At 52.2% G+C, this 15625-nt stretch overlaps 4 protein-coding genes across 5 annotated transcripts; 1 reads left to right on the plus strand and 3 right to left on the minus strand.

Annotated features, from left to right (window-relative positions):
* Positions 1-101: 101 nt before the first annotated feature.
* Positions 102-2718, minus strand: LOC147039428 (hepatic leukemia factor-like). 2 transcript variants are annotated; one of them, XM_085903359.1, is made up of 4 exons: positions 2336-2718; positions 1453-1752; positions 921-1135; positions 102-834 (listed from the first exon to the last, which is right to left on the minus strand). In XM_085903359.1, the coding sequence occupies exons 1-4, from the start codon at positions 2481-2483 to the stop codon at positions 616-618; spliced, it is 882 nt and encodes a 293-aa protein (XP_085759485.1). In that variant the 5' UTR covers positions 2484-2718; the 3' UTR covers positions 102-615. The 2 variants fall into 2 exon arrangements, with proteins under 2 accessions (XP_085759485.1, XP_085759486.1); XM_085903360.1 differs by having other exon boundaries at positions 102-831; positions 2336-2711.
* Positions 2719-4392: 1674 nt separating this feature from the next.
* Positions 4393-8078, plus strand: LOC147039429 (hydroxycarboxylic acid receptor 2-like). The gene is made up of 4 exons (XM_085903240.1): positions 4393-4912; positions 5532-6920; positions 6986-7166; positions 7249-8078. Exons 2-4 carry the CDS (start codon positions 6525-6527, stop codon positions 7761-7763), a joined length of 1092 nt encoding a protein of 363 aa, XP_085759366.1. The 5' UTR covers positions 4393-4912; positions 5532-6524; the 3' UTR covers positions 7764-8078.
* An 840-nt stretch (positions 8079-8918) lies between these two features.
* On the minus strand, positions 8919-13202 carry LOC147039430 (uncharacterized). The gene is made up of 4 exons (XM_085903236.1): positions 13079-13202; positions 12676-12737; positions 9033-12581; positions 8919-8961 (listed from the first exon to the last, which is right to left on the minus strand). The coding sequence occupies exons 1-3, from the start codon at positions 13099-13101 to the stop codon at positions 9034-9036; spliced, it is 3633 nt and encodes a 1210-aa protein (XP_085759362.1). The 5' UTR covers positions 13102-13202; the 3' UTR covers positions 8919-8961; position 9033.
* Positions 13203-14022: 820 nt separating this feature from the next.
* LOC147039431 (D(1)-like dopamine receptor) lies at positions 14023-15381 on the minus strand. The gene has a single exon (XM_085903239.1). It carries the CDS (start codon positions 15379-15381, stop codon positions 14023-14025), a length of 1359 nt encoding a protein of 452 aa, XP_085759365.1.
* Between the last annotated feature and the right edge of the window lie 244 nt (positions 15382-15625).

The raw sequence follows: 15625 nt of genomic DNA on the forward strand, positions 1-15625 counted from the left end.
AAGGCCATTTGGCAACAATGCAAACGCTACTTTTTTGCTTCCAATTTTACCAACGTCACATAAGCAGATTCACGGGTGACTTTCAAGCCACCCCCCAAAAAGACAGTTCATTTATTTTTATTTATTGGTCATGTGGAAAATCAGGAAAAATAAAGGAAATAAATTACATCATGAGGAAAGAAGAAAACAACACAAAACTAAGTGCTCCATGTTGGGTTCGAGTTACATTCACTGTGTCACAAATGGATTGTCAATTACGATAGCGTCAAATCCCCAAAAATGCACACAAAATATCCATGGCTGTACAAAAAAATGACAGGATAGAAACATTTCATTAGAGAAGGTCTGGTTTTTGGTCTGCACAAGTGTATGAAAGATAAGATGTGTTCATTTCCTTTCATATGGACACAGAGTGTAGAAATAGTTCTCTTTTGAGTTCATTTTGTCACCGATTTCGGAGAGACGTCGTAAAATAAAGCCTTATAAAAAGAACCCACTTGAGGAATTGAAATCTCTTTTGGCCCTTTTCCACGCGTCCGTCTCAGTTTGTGGAATACAATTGCGGCACCCGCGTAAGATGGCGACGGCTCGTTTGCTTTCGACGTATGTGTGGTCTCACAGGTGTCCGTTCTGGGCCTCGTACTTGGCCAGGATGTTCTTGGTGCGGCCCAGCTCTTTGCGCAGCTCGCCCACTTCCTGCCTGAGGGCCAAGTTCTCCTTCTCCAGGAAGCCAGCCCGGATGGCGATCTGGTTCTCCTTGAGGCGCCGGGCGTCGCGTGAGCGCTTAGCCGCCACGTTGTTCTTCCTGCGCCGGGCCCAGTATTTGTCGTCCTGCTCGGGGGCAACGGGAAACGCAACGTCACTTCCCTCAACAGCGGCCAAGCGACCGCTCGGGCCAATGAGCACCAGATCCAACTTACCTTCAGATCTTCGGGGATGAAGACCTTGCGAGCCTTCTTGATCATGGGCTGGGGTTTCAGCTCCTCGGCCGAAAACTTGCGTTTGCGCGGGTCAAACATTTCCTGGCCCGGAACGCTGGACAGCGCCAGGTCCGCCGGGTCCGGATCGTAGCCCACCGGAACCTGGATGGAGTCTGGGTCGATGGGGCTCGGGGTGTTTCTGAAGTTGGAGAGCCCTGGAGGACGAGTGAGATGACGTTCAAGTCTTTTGCGTCCACTTTGGCCATCTTCCCGATTTCCCACCACGGGACTAACCAACCTCCCGCCGACTTTTTCTTATGAAGTCGATGCAGTAACAGACTGAGGCCAGCGGGTGGCGACAGAGGAAAGGTCTTTCCACACCTGCCTTTAAATTTACCTACACTGAGCCATTTAAACCTGTTTCAATAACGGTGCATAGCACCTCCAAGCCACTGGGTGGTGCCCTTCCTTTTTTTGGGTGTGAGGAGATATAAAACATGCAAGAATAACTGAACAACTGAACTTGACGCACCTGGCCTGTTTCGGAGCAGACAAGCTGGCGAAACATTGCGAACGGAGGTGGAAGCGTGGCCGCTGAGGTCTATCACGGAGGGCGGCGGCGGCAGGGGCGGCGCCGGAGGGATGTGCTGCTGGGCGGGGATGCCGTTCTCCGACAGGAACTCCTCCAGGTCCATGTACTCCAGCTGGAAGTTGTTGCCGTCGTAGGGCAGCGTCTTGTCCCACAGGGTGGGCCCCAGGAAGGCCGACTGCGGGGCACTGCACTCCTCGTCCAGCTTCTTCTCCTTGTCGGGACCTTTGGCCGACGCCGCGGCTGGCAAAAATGAGAAAGGATGAATTTGGGCAAAATGAATTGACAGAAAGTGCACATTTCCAGAAGAGTTTCACTCAGTCCTAGGCAAGTTACCAGAAGGAATAGGAATGTTGCCAAAATTAGAGTAGAATTAGAATTACAATTTGGACCGGAACATCCTGTTGCCATTTTCCCAAACGTTAAATGGACCAAAGTGCTCAAATTTAATCAGTCATAGGTTATGAAAAGCTTTGACGAAGAAGCCACCATGTATCTTCTCTCATCCATGATGACATAAGGTTGTGTAAGACATTTTGGAGGAGTTGAAAGCAATCTTCTGACTTTAGTGTGCCAATCACATGACATCAAATCCCCATTATTGCAACTAATCCCAATTGGGCTCAATCAAGATGTACTGGTTCCCTTCCAAATAAACACGAGCTCAGTCAAGTTTGCCGACGTTGCTACATACTGACTCAGACGTGACTTGTACGTTTCCAAATGATGTCCCTTTCTATTTATATTTCATGACACTCTTTTTGCCACCATGCACAGGCATTGATGCAAATGATGTTGCGATGAGCCGAGTGTGCGGTTGTTTTACCGTCATGGTGCCTGGCGGGGAGCTTGACTGGGTTGTCCAGCAGTGACTTGAGGACTTCATGCGCGGCGACGGCGGCAGCCGCGGCTGCGGCGGCGGGCAAAAAAGTTGCATTCGGGGCGCTGGCATGCACCCGGGACATCTTGTCCATCCCGAAGCGCCGTCAGGAGAGAAAGAGGAGGAGCGCGAGCGAAGCCTTGAGCGAGCGTGGCCGGGCGGGCAGGTGGGTGCGTGCTTTTCAAGCACCTTGCCGAGCGAGTGACTCTTCCGACTGACGAGATGACCACCAGGAGCTTGCAACGAAAGCACTTCCGGCTCGAGACGGCCAAGCCGGAGCGCGGTTTGCTCGACCAATGATAAATGCGCACGACGCCGGCGAACAAACAGTTTTGGAATTGGTCGCACAGCTGGTTCGAGTGACAAAAAGACATTGGTCGCACGTCTGCGGAGCGCTGCTGACGTCACCACCAAAGACGCGCCCCCTTCGCTCACCTCTATCAATAAGCGCACACACACGCACCAACAAAACAAAAAGTTTTTTTTTCAATTCAAACAGGACAATGACGGTCAAAAACAAAAAGACTTTCATTTCATTCCTTAACGTTGACAAAAATCTAATCATAAAAAAAAGCTTCATTCGATCCATAGAACTGAAAGAACAACATTCTCTCTTACTTCAATGTAATTTCCATAGTTTGTTCATGTCATTGAAATGGATTTAACCGTAATTATAGTTAAATTGATTTCTTTTTCTAATTGTAGGGGAGGAGCGTCTATATTGGACTGACAAGAACGGGAGAAGTAAAAATGCTTTTATTCGAATTGAGAGCTTCTTCCATTCTTTATTTTTGGTATGTCAAGTACACTTGCGGCGACCTTTTGACTTGGTAAGAACAATCCTCAAAGATCACAATCGCGTTTCTTCATGACGTTGACGTTTGTCTTTGCCACCACCACGCACACGCCCACGCCCACAGAGAATGCTGCATGGGTCACATGAGTAGGCCGGCTCGACCTACTTTTAACCAATCAGAGACCAGAGATAACCTGCACGCTCACGCGCAAGTACGCACACACGGACGCATGCAAGCCTTCACGCCCCCCCCCCCCCCCCCCCCAGCCTTGTCACATTGAACCTCATGTGCTCCACACGCTGAGTAAAACAAATGAAAGTAAGGGAGCATTGGAGGACAAGATGAGAGACTCGAGGAAAAACAAAGTTTCCAAATTAAAAAATATTGGCTCAACTTGCTCACTTTTATGTATGCCACAATGGGGAAACTTTGATGATAACAAAAAAAAGTCACGGAAATGGATAAACAAACACATAGAAAGATATTTCTCAAAGACTCACGCTAACATCTAGTTTCCACGGCAACAAGAAGCTTCGCCTACATTTTGGCGTCCTGCTAGCCTTTTGCAGCCTCCGAGGTTGTCCTTTTCATCGTCATGGCGACGGCCATCGGCGCCCTCAAGGAAGCAGTCTGCATCAAGACGGCGACAAAGAATGCTCTGGTAACAAACAATGACAATGTCACAAAAGTCCAACTTTGTCCAGCTATAAATAGTTCAAATAGCAAACACGCACAGAATACGTATTTGAAGTACTTGATGCCCAGCTCAGGTACGCCTCCTCCCAATCATGAGTCAACTAAACACTGGCCAGCAATCCTAGATTCTATTGAAAAAAGTGTGCCACAAGGATCCTAACTGGACACCTTGACACACTTTCCAAAAAAAGGAAAACAAAGCAGTGTCACATACATTCACATACTGTAAAATTGGGATTTCAGACCAATTCCAGTGATTGTTTGAAAAAAAACAAACAAGATGCTTGACGGGGTCACAATTCACAAGCACTTTGCGTTATGTTTGGCTTTTGACAATCTCGCCGGTGGCCTACAAACGGCCGAGAACAGGTGAGGACAAAAGCGAAGGGGGGGAGCTGCTGTTATGAAACAAGAGAGATGCTGACCCCCCCCTCACACACACAGTCAACACAACACAACCGACTGACCCGAAGCGGGCTTACGCAAGATTCAAGTCAGAGTGAAATCGATCGCCCTGGCAAAGCACAAAGCGCCAGCGGGACGCTGAAAAATGGAGGCCAAGCACAATGGGACAAAGGAGGAAGGATCGATGCGGGAACCGCCCGCTCGCTGCATTTGCGGCAAATCTTGCTAAGATATGCACGGGAAAAAGAAAAGAAGTGGCTGGCAAAAGATGCTCATGCTTGCGGACGCCAAAGGACGCTTATCTGCGTTAGCTACGACCCGCCGCCATGCTCTCCAGCAAAGACGGCAACCCCCCCTGCCGGGGCACAGGCTACCTTTGGAAAGGAGGCTCCGCGGCAGGCGGGCAGTCATTAGCGCCGGGCGAGCCCACCCGCCAGCGCTCAATTGGGTCAAAGCGGGCTGGAAGAGGATGAAGAGGCCCTTTGGCCACACTGCCAATCTTGAGCTCGGTGATATGGGCCTCCTCCGGTGCTCCATCCCGCGGACTCCTCGGCCAGCTCCGCCAGTAGCGCCCGGCCGGGTCTCCTCTGCCGCTTCCTACCAGTGAGAACACGTTGCAAAGAAAGTGAGCGCCTACTGTGTCTCTTAAATTGAAAAGAATTAATTTGCATATTTTCTTGAATTTAGAATTTATCTTGCCTTTATTTCATGACTGATAAACTCATAAACCTGCTCATATTTCCTCCTTCACACACACGCAAGAAAGATGACACTCAGGAAGGAGGTCACAGGAACTGTAATGACAACTTACATAAGACACACACACCTGACACACTTTGAGCAGGGGGAGCCGGCGGCGTGTAAGAGGACAATGACCCAAAAACAAACACACAAGTGTACACACACACACCAGCCACAAACACAAGCGCTGTAAAGCAACTGTGTGCGTGTTGGGGCTGTTTACCAACATTGGGCTTGCGTGCGGCGGCCACACTGAATATGGTGGGCAAGTGGCCAAGTTGGCAGCCAATCACATGGCTTGCTACTTCAACAAGGTTCTTCTCCCAGTCAACCTGCACGGATGATGCCTGATCCAAAAACTGGGTCTCTTTTGGAAATGTAGTGTGTGTGTGTGTGTGTGTGTGTGTGTGTGTGTGTGTGTGTGTGTGTGTGTGTGTGTGTGTGTGTGTGTGTGTATGCGTTACAGGTTGAGTAACTAACAGCAGGAGCTGTCTTGTTTCCAGCTGTGGTCTAGGGGGGGGGGGCAGAAGGTCACTTTTGGCCAGGCGTGTGCACAACCACAAACAACGTGGAAAAAAAAAAGGGAGCAGCAAGTGTGCGGCGGCTTTTGAGCGGACGAGGCGGCGTTGACGTGGCAACGGTGAGGTGAGCGCGTCTCAGATTGTCGTCGCCATGGCAACACACACTTGCAGCCTCTCGCCTCACCACTGGCATCACGCACACTTTTTGACATCTTTCCCTTCCACCTGCTCTTCAATTCTTTTGCATTTCCATTCTTTCTTCCTTGAAAGCAATCCTTGAAGAAAAAAAAAAAATGACCCAAGCGGGCGTTGTGCCAATTGATTGGTTTAGACAATGCGAGGCTTCAACAAACAAATAAACAAAGCAACAAAAACGAAGCAGGAAGAATTTCTCTCCCACGCCCGCCCGCCAGGACCACTTTGGCTGCTTTAAAGGGAAAGAAGGGGGGTGGTGGGTGGAGGTGAGCCAGCCTTACCTGATGAGCTATTCTAAAGCACACTGGCCCACACGCGAGCGCTGTCCCACGCACTGCAAGTTAAGTGAAGGCAGCCGAATATTTATGGCACCAGGCAGTGGTATATAGATATATTGCATTGATTGCGCTGTTCCTGTCGAAAAAGGCTCCTGCGATTAAATCCTGGTTATAGCACGCCCTCTAGCGTCCACCTTTGTTATGACACATTGAATCACATCCACTTGCACTCCAATCTGTAAGGATGAGGAATTTTTGTCAGCATGACAAACAATTTGAAACACTTTTCTAAGGTACGATTTTGTCCCTGCGTGATGTTTTACTTCCACACTTGTCTTTTTACAATAAAGACGAGAGGGAGGGGAGAAGGAAGAAGGGGGTTCCCGGTGTTGAAAGTGTTCTTTGAGTTCAGGGTGTTGAAATCAAGTGTTTTATGAGTACGTAATGCAAGAAGCAGAAGTGGCACGCTTCCTGCTTTTGGAAATCACAAAGACTTTGCGAGATGTCTCGATCGGACGTGGAGCCCAGAAGCACGCCGGCGCCCGGCACGCCGGCGCCCGGAGGCGGATGCCCCCCGGTGGGCATCCAGCTGGAGGGCATCATCCTGCCTCCGGTGCTGACGCTAGACGTGGTGCTGGGCCTGCTGGGCAACGCGGTGGCACTGTGGATCTTCTGCTTTCGGCTCAAGCGCTGGAACGCCAACACGGTGTTCCTGGTCAACCTGGTGGCGGCCGACTTCCTGGCCCTGGTCAGCCTCCCGCTGCGCATTCACGCCCTGCTGGCTGGCCGCTGGGTGTTTGGCGACGTCGTCTGCCGCCTCAACCTCTTCCTCATGTTCTCCAACCGCACCGCCAGCATCGCGCTCATGACCGTCATCGCCTTCTACCGATACGCCAAGGTCAGAGGTTACGCCCGTCCAGCCGTGCCCGCTTTCTCTGATGAAGACGTCTTGTCCGTCGGCAGGTGGTCCACCCTCTGGGCCGCTTGAGCCGCTTGAGCAAACGGCAGGCGGGCGTCTTGGCGCTGCTGGTGTGGCTGCTGGTGAGCGCTCCTCGCCTGCCCATGCTGGCCTACGACCACGTCAAGCGCGGCCGCGGCGCCCCCCAGTGCTTCTTCTTCACGTCCTACCAGGAGGCCTCTCGCGGTAGCCCCGCCGAACATCTCGTTGAAGCAATTCACATTTGGAGCGCGCACCGTGCAGGGGACTAAAAATGGCGTGTGGGCAGGCATCGTGATCCTGGTGGCGATGCACCGCGCGCTGACCGTGTTGGAGTTCGTGGTGGCGCTGGCTCTGCTGCTCTTCTGCTGGGTTCAGATTCGGCGCTCGCTCACGAGCCACCGACAGATGGGAGATGGCGGCAAGGTGCGCAAGGCGCTACGTGTGTGCGCCGCCATCGTGGCCATCTTCCTGCTCTGCTTCCTGCCCACCAGCATCACCACGCTGGGCCTGTGGTTGAGCCGCTCGCTGCGGCCGCACGACTGCGCTGCCTTCTACGCTCTCACCCAGCTCACCATCGTCTCGCTGGGCCTCAACTTCCTCAACTCGGCCCTGGACCCCATCCTCTACGTCTTCTCCAGCTCAGTCTTTAGGAAGGCGCTCCTGGCTGCCGTGCCCCCGCGACTGCGCCACTGTCGGGCTTGGAACACCACCGACTCCTCCGAGAGCGGCGTCGCGTCTCGCTCCACCGGCCAGGTGGAGCTCGAGAACGTGAGGCCGACTCCAGCCGCTGAACCTTTGTGAGATGTCACGCACGCTCGTTTGCTCCTCGACAAGTCGCTCAAAGCGCAACAATGCAATCATGCATTTCATAATTATTCTGAAGAATCATTTGAGGATATTTGAGTTGTGTTGTTTCAGAAGTGTGCAGCTTTCACTTTCAAAAAAGGTCGCTGACTCAAGTCAAGCACCTTGAACATAGCACCACCAAGCGGACACATTGTCCAACTACATCAACACCAACTCTAGTCGTCTATCTACACGTGTTTGTGGAGGAGCAGCAAAAATAAAAACAGCAAGCGTGTCAATCAAAAAATAAAATGACTTACCCCGTGCTGCGTTCACACCCCAAGTGGCTCTGCATTTTTGTGTTACTTCATTAGACGTAGCAACAAACAGACTCCTCATCGCAGATGGTTTCATGTTCACCTGGCCCTTAAATGGAACGCCTCCAACAGTGCTTGGGTTCATTTCAACATAAAAGTACGTCGGCAGTTATATTACATTTTGTTTCATTTTTTTATAACATTACCAGCACAATTAAATCCCAATTAGGAATCAAGTGCTATCAAAAATAGAGATCAAAAGATATGACAATGTCTCATCACGAGCAAGGCTAGAAGGCATTTGGGGCTGCTTTGCATCAAGACAAAGGCAAATTGTAGAGATGTCACTTTAAGTAGACCTACTTCAGATGCCGCCAATATAAAACATCACCGTGACAACCCGATGCCGGGGGGATATCAGACCACGAACTAAAACATCTTCAACATAACCATGTCCAAGACCATTCCAGTGCTGTCAACCAACAGTAAGACTACTCGTGGAGACATAGTAGGCCCAGAGTTCTAATTCTGGAACAGATGAGTTGATTTTTCTTTTCAGCAGCCAAGCATTGGCATGCTCACCCTGAAGGGCCAAATCAAGGCCGCTGATAGTACAAGTGGGCCTCTTGGACTCCTTCACGCAGGCTCTTCAGCAATCAGCGGCCGGCACCGATTCACGACTCATCTGGATAGAGGACCCTCTGCATACACGCGGGACAGAGACACCAGTCCCTGCATGTTTGTCTGCCAAAAAGCTTAAACAAAATGGCACCACGAACAATCAGTGAACACATCACTGCTTAGTCACGTCGAACAGGTTTAATTTGAGAAAAATCAGTCACTGTCATTCAAGTTGAGTTTCAGCCATTTATTAAATCTTATTCAGCAAGTCGATTCTGGAAGGAAGAAAAAAAAAAAATAGAAAATTAAACAAGAGAATATTGAAGGGTCCATGTACATCTTTTACCTCACAAGACCTTTGTGGACCGGCTCTGGGAGGGAACGTAGGGATGAGCAACCTTTTGGGTGTAATGCATTCGGGACAATGCCTGTCGCTCTTTCTCGTAGCCGTTGCGATTGCGAACGATGTAAGTCGGGACCTCCATGTTGACATAATCATAATCATCATCTTGGTTCTCATCGGCATAGTCGTCGCCAGGGAACTCGTCAAACACCCAAGGGGCACCGGGGATCACTGAAAATTGGCCCAAACCTTTGCCAGGGTGGCTTGGGTCGGAAGAGCTTGACTGGTGGATGTTCCAGCTGTAGACACCGGCGGCGGGGTCCGAGCCTTCAAATTGAGAAGCACCATGGTGGTCAGGGTCCACATGAGGGAAAAGCGGATGGCCTGATGAATGCCAGGTAGAACCAGGCTGTCCTTTCACACCAGAGTCAGTGGGAGGTCTTGACGGTTTGTAGCTGGAAGCCTGATCCGGGACATGAGTTGACGGCACCCTGGCAGAAGCCGGGTTTCTCCCCCACTCAGAGGTCACCTCGCCAGGAGCAGCACCACTGGGAACGACTGAGGGCTTGAAATTGGGTGACCAGTGGGAGGCTGAACCGTATGCGGGCCAACTTGGGTGCCGATGGCCAGCGGGACCGCTTGCAGGCTGGCCGACTTGGACTTGCAAAGGTAAGCCACTGGTTGGATCAGAGACAGGAGGCCGCTGGCCACCCAGATTGGCTTCCAGTTGCTGGTTAGGTCTGGCGCCGCCACTTGGCTTGTAGCTGGAGGGGCCGTGAAACTTGAAGGGGCTGGCTGCTGCCCATCTCGGCTGCTTCTGAGCAGCGTCAACTTGAACGCCACCACTTGCTGGAGTCATATGGGCCGGGTGCCAGTTGCCACTTGGACTCTCTGCAAGTTGGCCGTTGCCAGGAGGAGAACCCACTTTGCCCCAACTGGATTGAGCCTTTCTGCCAGAGCCTGTGATGGGATGAAGAGCAGGTGAAGGTTTGTACCTGGGAGCTTGCTCAACTTGACTGGATGCTGACCAACGTTGACGAGATGCTTGCTGTCCTTCACCTATGCCAGCACTTCCTTCAGGAGCAGCTGGAGAGTAGCCTTGGGTCCAAGTTGGGGGAAGATTGCCACCTTCATTCCATACTTGCTGCCCATGGACAGTGTCAACTTCAGCAGGAGAGTTTTCATAGCTAGGATGTTTCACATCAAGTGGACCGTACGCTGACCATCTTTGTTGAAAGTTGCCTCCTAGAGGTGCTAGCTGACCTCTCCCTGTTCCAGGACTCTCAGAAGTAGCTGGTGGATAGAAGACTTGCCTGTATAAGGCCCAACTTGGGGGAATGTTGCCACCGACATTCCATACTTGCCGCCCCTGGACAGGGTCAACTTCAGCAGGGGAGGGTTCGTAGATGGGATTTACCTCGTCAAATGGGCTAGAGGCTGACAACCTTTGCTGCATGTGGCCACCAGGAGGAGATTCCAGCTGCCCATAAGGTGTGCCAGGAACCTCAGGAGAGTAAACTTGGGCCCAAGTTGGGGGAAGCTTTCCACCTTCATTCCATACTTGCTGCCCATGGCCAGAGTCAACTTCAGCAGTTGAGGGTTCATAGATGGGGCGTTCAAATGGACTGTACGCTGACCAACCTTGTTGCACGTGCCCACCAGGATGAGATGCCAGCTTCCCTTTACCAGGAAACTCAGAAACAGCCGGTGGAGAGTAAACTTGGGCCCAAGTTGGGTGAAGATTGCCACCTTCATTCCATACTTGCTGCCCATGGCCAGAGTCAACTTCAGCGGTTGAGGGTTCATAGATGGGACGTTCAAATGGACTGTACCCTGACCAACTTTGTTGCACGTGGCCACCAGGATGAGATGCCAGCTTCCCTTTACCAGGTAACTCAGAAACAGCCGGTGGAGAGTAAACTTGGGCCCAAGTTGGGTGAAGATTGCCACCTTCATTCCATACTTGCTGCCCATGGCCAGAGTCAACTTCAGCGGTTGAGGGTTTATAGATGGGACGTTCAAATGGACTGTACCCTGACCAACTTTGTTGCACGTGGCCACCAGGATAAGATGCCAGCTTCCCTTTACCAGGTAACTCAGAAACAGCCGGTGGAGAGTAAACTTGGGCCCAAGTTGGGTGAAGATTGCCACCTTCATTCCATACTTGCTGCCCATGGCCAGAGTCAACTTCAGCGGTTGAGGGTTCGTAGATGGAATTTTGGTCATATGGACTGTACGCTGACCAACTTTGTTGCATGTGGCCACCAGTAGGAAATACCAGTTGCCTTTTACCAGTAATAGGATTAAATCTGACACCTTTGGGAGGAATCCCGGGACCAGCCGGTGAAGAAAAAACTTGGGCCCAAGTTGGAGGAAGCTTGCCAGGTTTATAGCTCTGATGTTTCACATCAAATTGGTTGTTCCCTTCTTCTGTTCCAGGACTCACTTCGGGAGGAATCTCAGGAGCGGCCGATGGAGAGAAGACTTGATTATATGTGGCCCATCTTGGGGGAAGCGTCCCACCTGCATTCTGTACTTGCTGCCCCTTGACCGTGTCAACTTGAGTAGGCGAGTGTTCGTAGATAGGACGTTGCTGGTCAAACTGGCTAGAGGCTGACCAACTTTTCCTGCCACCTGAAATGACATGGCGGTCTTTCCCAGGAGGATTCTCAGGAGCTGTTGGCAAGTTATAGATCGGATTGAACAATGGCAAAGTTGGAGGCAGACTTTCGCTGGGAGTCAACGAGAGTGTCCCTTTGACCGTGTCGACTTTGACTGAACCGGAAGGTTGCACATCGCCCACTCCCCAGCTTTGACGGTGGCCACCAGAATGAACCGCGTGGTCTCCCTTTACACTGACGGGACTCTCGGAAGCAGTTTGGGATTCAAAACTAGACGTTGGCTCGTACAAGGCCCAATTTTGGGGCAGGCCTCCACCCAAAGACGCCGGCTGCCCATTGGCCGTGTGGGAAGGAGTCAGTTTCTCGCCATCGGGAAGGACCATGGGAACTTCATGGCCAGAGTGTGGCTCGTTCCCCGAAAGGAATTCAGCCCAACTTGGCGGCAGGTTGCTACCTGGATACGGCGCTTGCCGCCTCTCCAAAGACTCTCCTTTGACCTGATGAGTTGAGGGCTTGGAGCCGGAAGGTTGCTCATGGACTGGAGTGTATGATTCCCAACTCTGGTGGTGCTGGATACCTGGATGCTCTGCTGGTGGCTGTGCTATCGCCATGCTAGCTTGTTGCTCAGCATTGGAGGGGATGACTTTGGACGTTTGAGCAGAAGGCGGCCATCTTGAACCTGAAAGCGCAGGCTTGGCAAATTGGCCATCAGCATGAGCAGGAGCACTTGAGTGCTGGTTGGAGTTGCCTGCATAGGCCGCAAGATGTGCATCAGAGGTCGCCGGGCTGGACTGGGACCAGCTTCCAGATGTGGGCTTGGCAGATTGGACCTTAGGGAACTCATTAGAGTATTTTTGCTGCACGGACATCAGGGAAGGGCGCAGTTCTTCAGGTGGCCCAGAATTGGACGTGTATGGAGGCCTGAGGGAGTCTGAGAAGAAAGTGTGTGCGTGTGTGGGGGGTGTCACAATGAGAAACTGCACTAAGTATTTAAGTTAATGAAGCCACACAAATTATATACTTACATTTTTGTTGCAGTGGGACACTTGCAGCATTGCTGATTAACAGCAAGCAGATCCACAAATACCTGTGAGAAAAAAGAAAAAGAAATACATGGCAAAGCTCAACAAACATTCCAATACAAGTCTGGAGAGACAAAGAATAAAAACACATTTGGTAATTCTGCTTTCCCAACTTGATGTGCAAGTTGGACTGACTTGAAATATTATTTATCACCCCCACGCTTCTTTGGGGTATACAAAAAATATTACATTTGAAGCAGACCAAGCGACAGCTGTGCCTGGCAAGCAGAAAGGTCGCTGCTGAAGGAATGGAAGGAGGGAGGGAGACAGACAGATGGCAGACAGACCAGCAGCGCGATGCACTCGCCAAGTCAAGTTGCAGAATGGGGGTTCAAAGTTGCGTTACCTTGCGGCGAGTCTGGGCCCCATGTTCGAAACCCGGGAGCTGTGGCTCTGCACGACAGCGTGGGTTGAAGCGTGTGCGTGAAGGAAGCACACTTCGCGCGGCTTATATACTGCTCACGTCACTCGTTAGCCCCTATTCGATGCACCTGTGCGTGACGTTAACAAGGCGTCTCTGATTGGAGTCGCGCATGCGCAGGGATGTCTGCAAAAAATATATGCTAAACTTGTTTTTGAAAATGGCATGTTTTTAATTTAAATATGTATATATATATACAATACGTAAATGGTGTTGAATTGAAGTGCTTCATTAATAAAATTCAAAAGTAATCATTTAAAAAGTTGTAAGATATGGTGTCACACTAGACTTCAAAACATGTTTTCAAGTTTATGATATATAAATCGATAGAAATAAATTGATATTTGATATCAAAGTTGAATGATGTAATATGCACTGGGCTTGGAATCATTGAAAAGGTCTCAGTGCACAAAAAGTGTCATCAAAAGTTCAGTAGCCCTGCAACTCAAATCTTCTCTTGATACACGTGCAGGGGGGGTCAAAGGTGAACTGTGGGCCTTCAGCTCTTTCCCTTTCATCTTTGGTGGGCTTTCATCATCTCGTGGCTGGATGTCGGGACGGCCCGCAAAATGCTGTGTCCTCACACAGCTGTTATTTTTGGAAGTCGTCATCATCATCAACGTGCATTTTGTCCCCTGACGCCACATTTGAAGGCTAAAACAGGCTGCTAAAGAAACGAGTTCAAGTAGAGAAAAGATTTGGTCGAGTCTGGGGCTGCGACTCATTTATTTCATTCACTGTCGATTCTTTTTCGATGAATCGATAAATAAAACAAATACATTTGCTGAAAAACGAGACGTTGTTTGAATGGCGGCCAGGTTGTGAGTGCAGGTGTTTGTTTGCGCGTGTCATCAAAATTGAGAATCTGCTCACGGGTCCTGCACGTGACCCGGGACGGCGTAGGGGTCGGCGAAGGGAGCCACGTCCAGCGAGATGTCGGCCTCGCAGCGACTCTGCAGCGGCGCCAGGTCGGCGCCGTTGCGTGAGTCGTCGGACGCCGGCGCTCGGTCAAAGTGGCGGCGTGGGCCGGCGAGCGCGCCTCCGGCCTCCTTGTGCACAGTGGTGTCGTGGTGGTAGGACACCAGCTCGTTGCTAAAGTCCACGGCCTCCACGGCCGAGCTGGAGCACAGGCGGTTGCAGCCCAGGATGGTGGAGAAGGCTTTGCGGAAGTCGGCGTTGAAGGCGTAGATGACTGGGTTGAGCGACGAGTTGGCCCAGCCGAACCACACGAAGATGCTGAAGGTGGTGTCGCTGACGCATGGCGGCGCGCCGGGTGCGTCGGCCGCCTGGCAGAAGGGCACTACGCAGTTGAGCACGAAGAAGGGCAGCCAGCAGAAGACGAACACGCCCATAATGATGGACAGCGTCTTGAGCACTTTGGTCTCCCGCTTGAAGGAACTCTTGAGCGTGTTCTCGTCTTGCGCAGAGGCGCGGGTGCGTGCGGCCGGCGCGCCGGAAGCCGCCGCACCGGCCGCGGCGGGCGCGCGCTCCAGCGAGGAGATGCGGCGAATTTGCATCTGCGCGATGCGGAAGATGCGCGTGTACGTGCCCACCATGATGAGCACGGGGATGTAGAAGCTGATGAGTGACGAGGCGATGGCGTACGTGCGGTTCAGGCTGGCGTTGCAGTCGTCCGGCGGCGGCTCGGCGACCACGGCCGGGCCCGTGGAGTTGAGGGCGCGTGCGTCTCGGTGCCAGTTGAGTTGCACGGGGATGAAGGAGATGAGGATGGACAGCGTCCACGCCACGCCGATCATGACCAAGGCGAAGCGGCGCGTCATCTTGCGCTCGTAGCGGAAAGGGCTGGAGATGGCCCAGTAGCGGTCCATGCTGATGATGCACAGGTTGAGGATGGATGCTGTGGAGCACATGATGTCAAAGGCCACCCACGTGTCGCAGAAGCGGCCGAAAAGCCACGCGCCCGCCACCTCGGACACGGCGCGCCATGGCATGACCAGTACGGCCACGAACAGGTCGGACACGGCCAGTGAGATGACAAACGAGTTGGTGACTTTGGAGCGCAGGTGGCGGAACTTGACCACGGCGGCGCACACCAGCGTGTTACCCAGCAGCGTGGACACGATCAGGGCGCACAGGACGAAGCCGGTCAGGGCGCGACCCACGCTCACGTCGCCGGGGGCGCCCGCTGGGGTGTCATCGTGGCCGCGCTCGCCCGCGTCGCCCGCGGCGGGCGCCGGCCACTGGCTGCGCGCGTCCAAGGCGGTCATGGCTCGCTCGACTGTGCCGGAGGACGCAGCTGTGAAGCCAGCGCGCGCCCTCGGACTCGGTGCGCCCCCACCCTAAGACACACACGCACACCTCACCTCACTCCCACCCTCTGCGCCTCGCCTTGCATCTCATTCCAAATCTGAATATTTACTCACGTGCTGCGTATTGGTCCGACTTCACTTGACTCCTGTAGACTTGTGTGGGACACACCTAATTTATTTCGCTCTTTCTTCCCGTTTTCAT

Source organism: Syngnathus leptorhynchus, chromosome 22 (genome assembly GCF_054491065.1).
Source record: "Syngnathus leptorhynchus isolate UIUO chromosome 22, UIUO_Slep, whole genome shotgun sequence".
NCBI classification, from domain to species: domain Eukaryota; kingdom Metazoa; phylum Chordata; class Actinopteri; order Syngnathiformes; family Syngnathidae; genus Syngnathus; species Syngnathus leptorhynchus.

Excerpts from the sequence above, each read along its gene's own strand:
- LOC147039431 (XM_085903239.1), bottom strand. The coding sequence starts at position 15,381 with ATGACCGCCTTGGACGCGCGCAGCCAGTGGCCGGCGCCCGCCGCGGGC.
- LOC147039429 (XM_085903240.1), top strand. The coding sequence starts at position 6,525 with ATGTCTCGATCGGACGTGGAGCCCAGAAGCACGCCGGCGCCCGGCACG. Across the intron at positions 6,921-6,985 it reads CCTTCTACCGATACGCCAAG|GTGGTCCACCCTCTGGGCCG; the intron begins GTCAGAGGTTAC and ends GTCCGTCGGCAG. Across the intron at positions 7,167-7,248 it reads CTACCAGGAGGCCTCTCGCG|GCATCGTGATCCTGGTGGCG; the intron begins GTAGCCCCGCCG and ends GCGTGTGGGCAG.
- LOC147039428 (XM_085903359.1), bottom strand. The coding sequence starts at position 2,483 with ATGGACAAGATGTCCCGGGTGCATGCCAGCGCCCCGAATGCAACTTTT. Across the intron at positions 1,753-2,335 it reads CCCCGCCAGGCACCATGACG|CCGCGGCGTCGGCCAAAGGT; the intron begins GTAAAACAACCG and ends CATTTTTGCCAG. Across the intron at positions 835-920 it reads TCATCCCCGAAGATCTGAAG|CAGGACGACAAATACTGGGC; the intron begins GTAAGTTGGATC and ends GTTGCCCCCGAG.
- LOC147039430 (XM_085903236.1), bottom strand. The coding sequence starts at position 13,101 with ATGGGGCCCAGACTCGCCGCAAG. Across the intron at positions 12,738-13,078 it reads GGGCCCAGACTCGCCGCAAG|GTATTTGTGGATCTGCTTGC; the intron begins GTAACGCAACTT and ends TTTTTCTCACAG. Across the intron at positions 12,582-12,675 it reads TGTCCCACTGCAACAAAAAT|ACTCCCTCAGGCCTCCATAC; the intron begins GTAAGTATATAA and ends CTTTCTTCTCAG.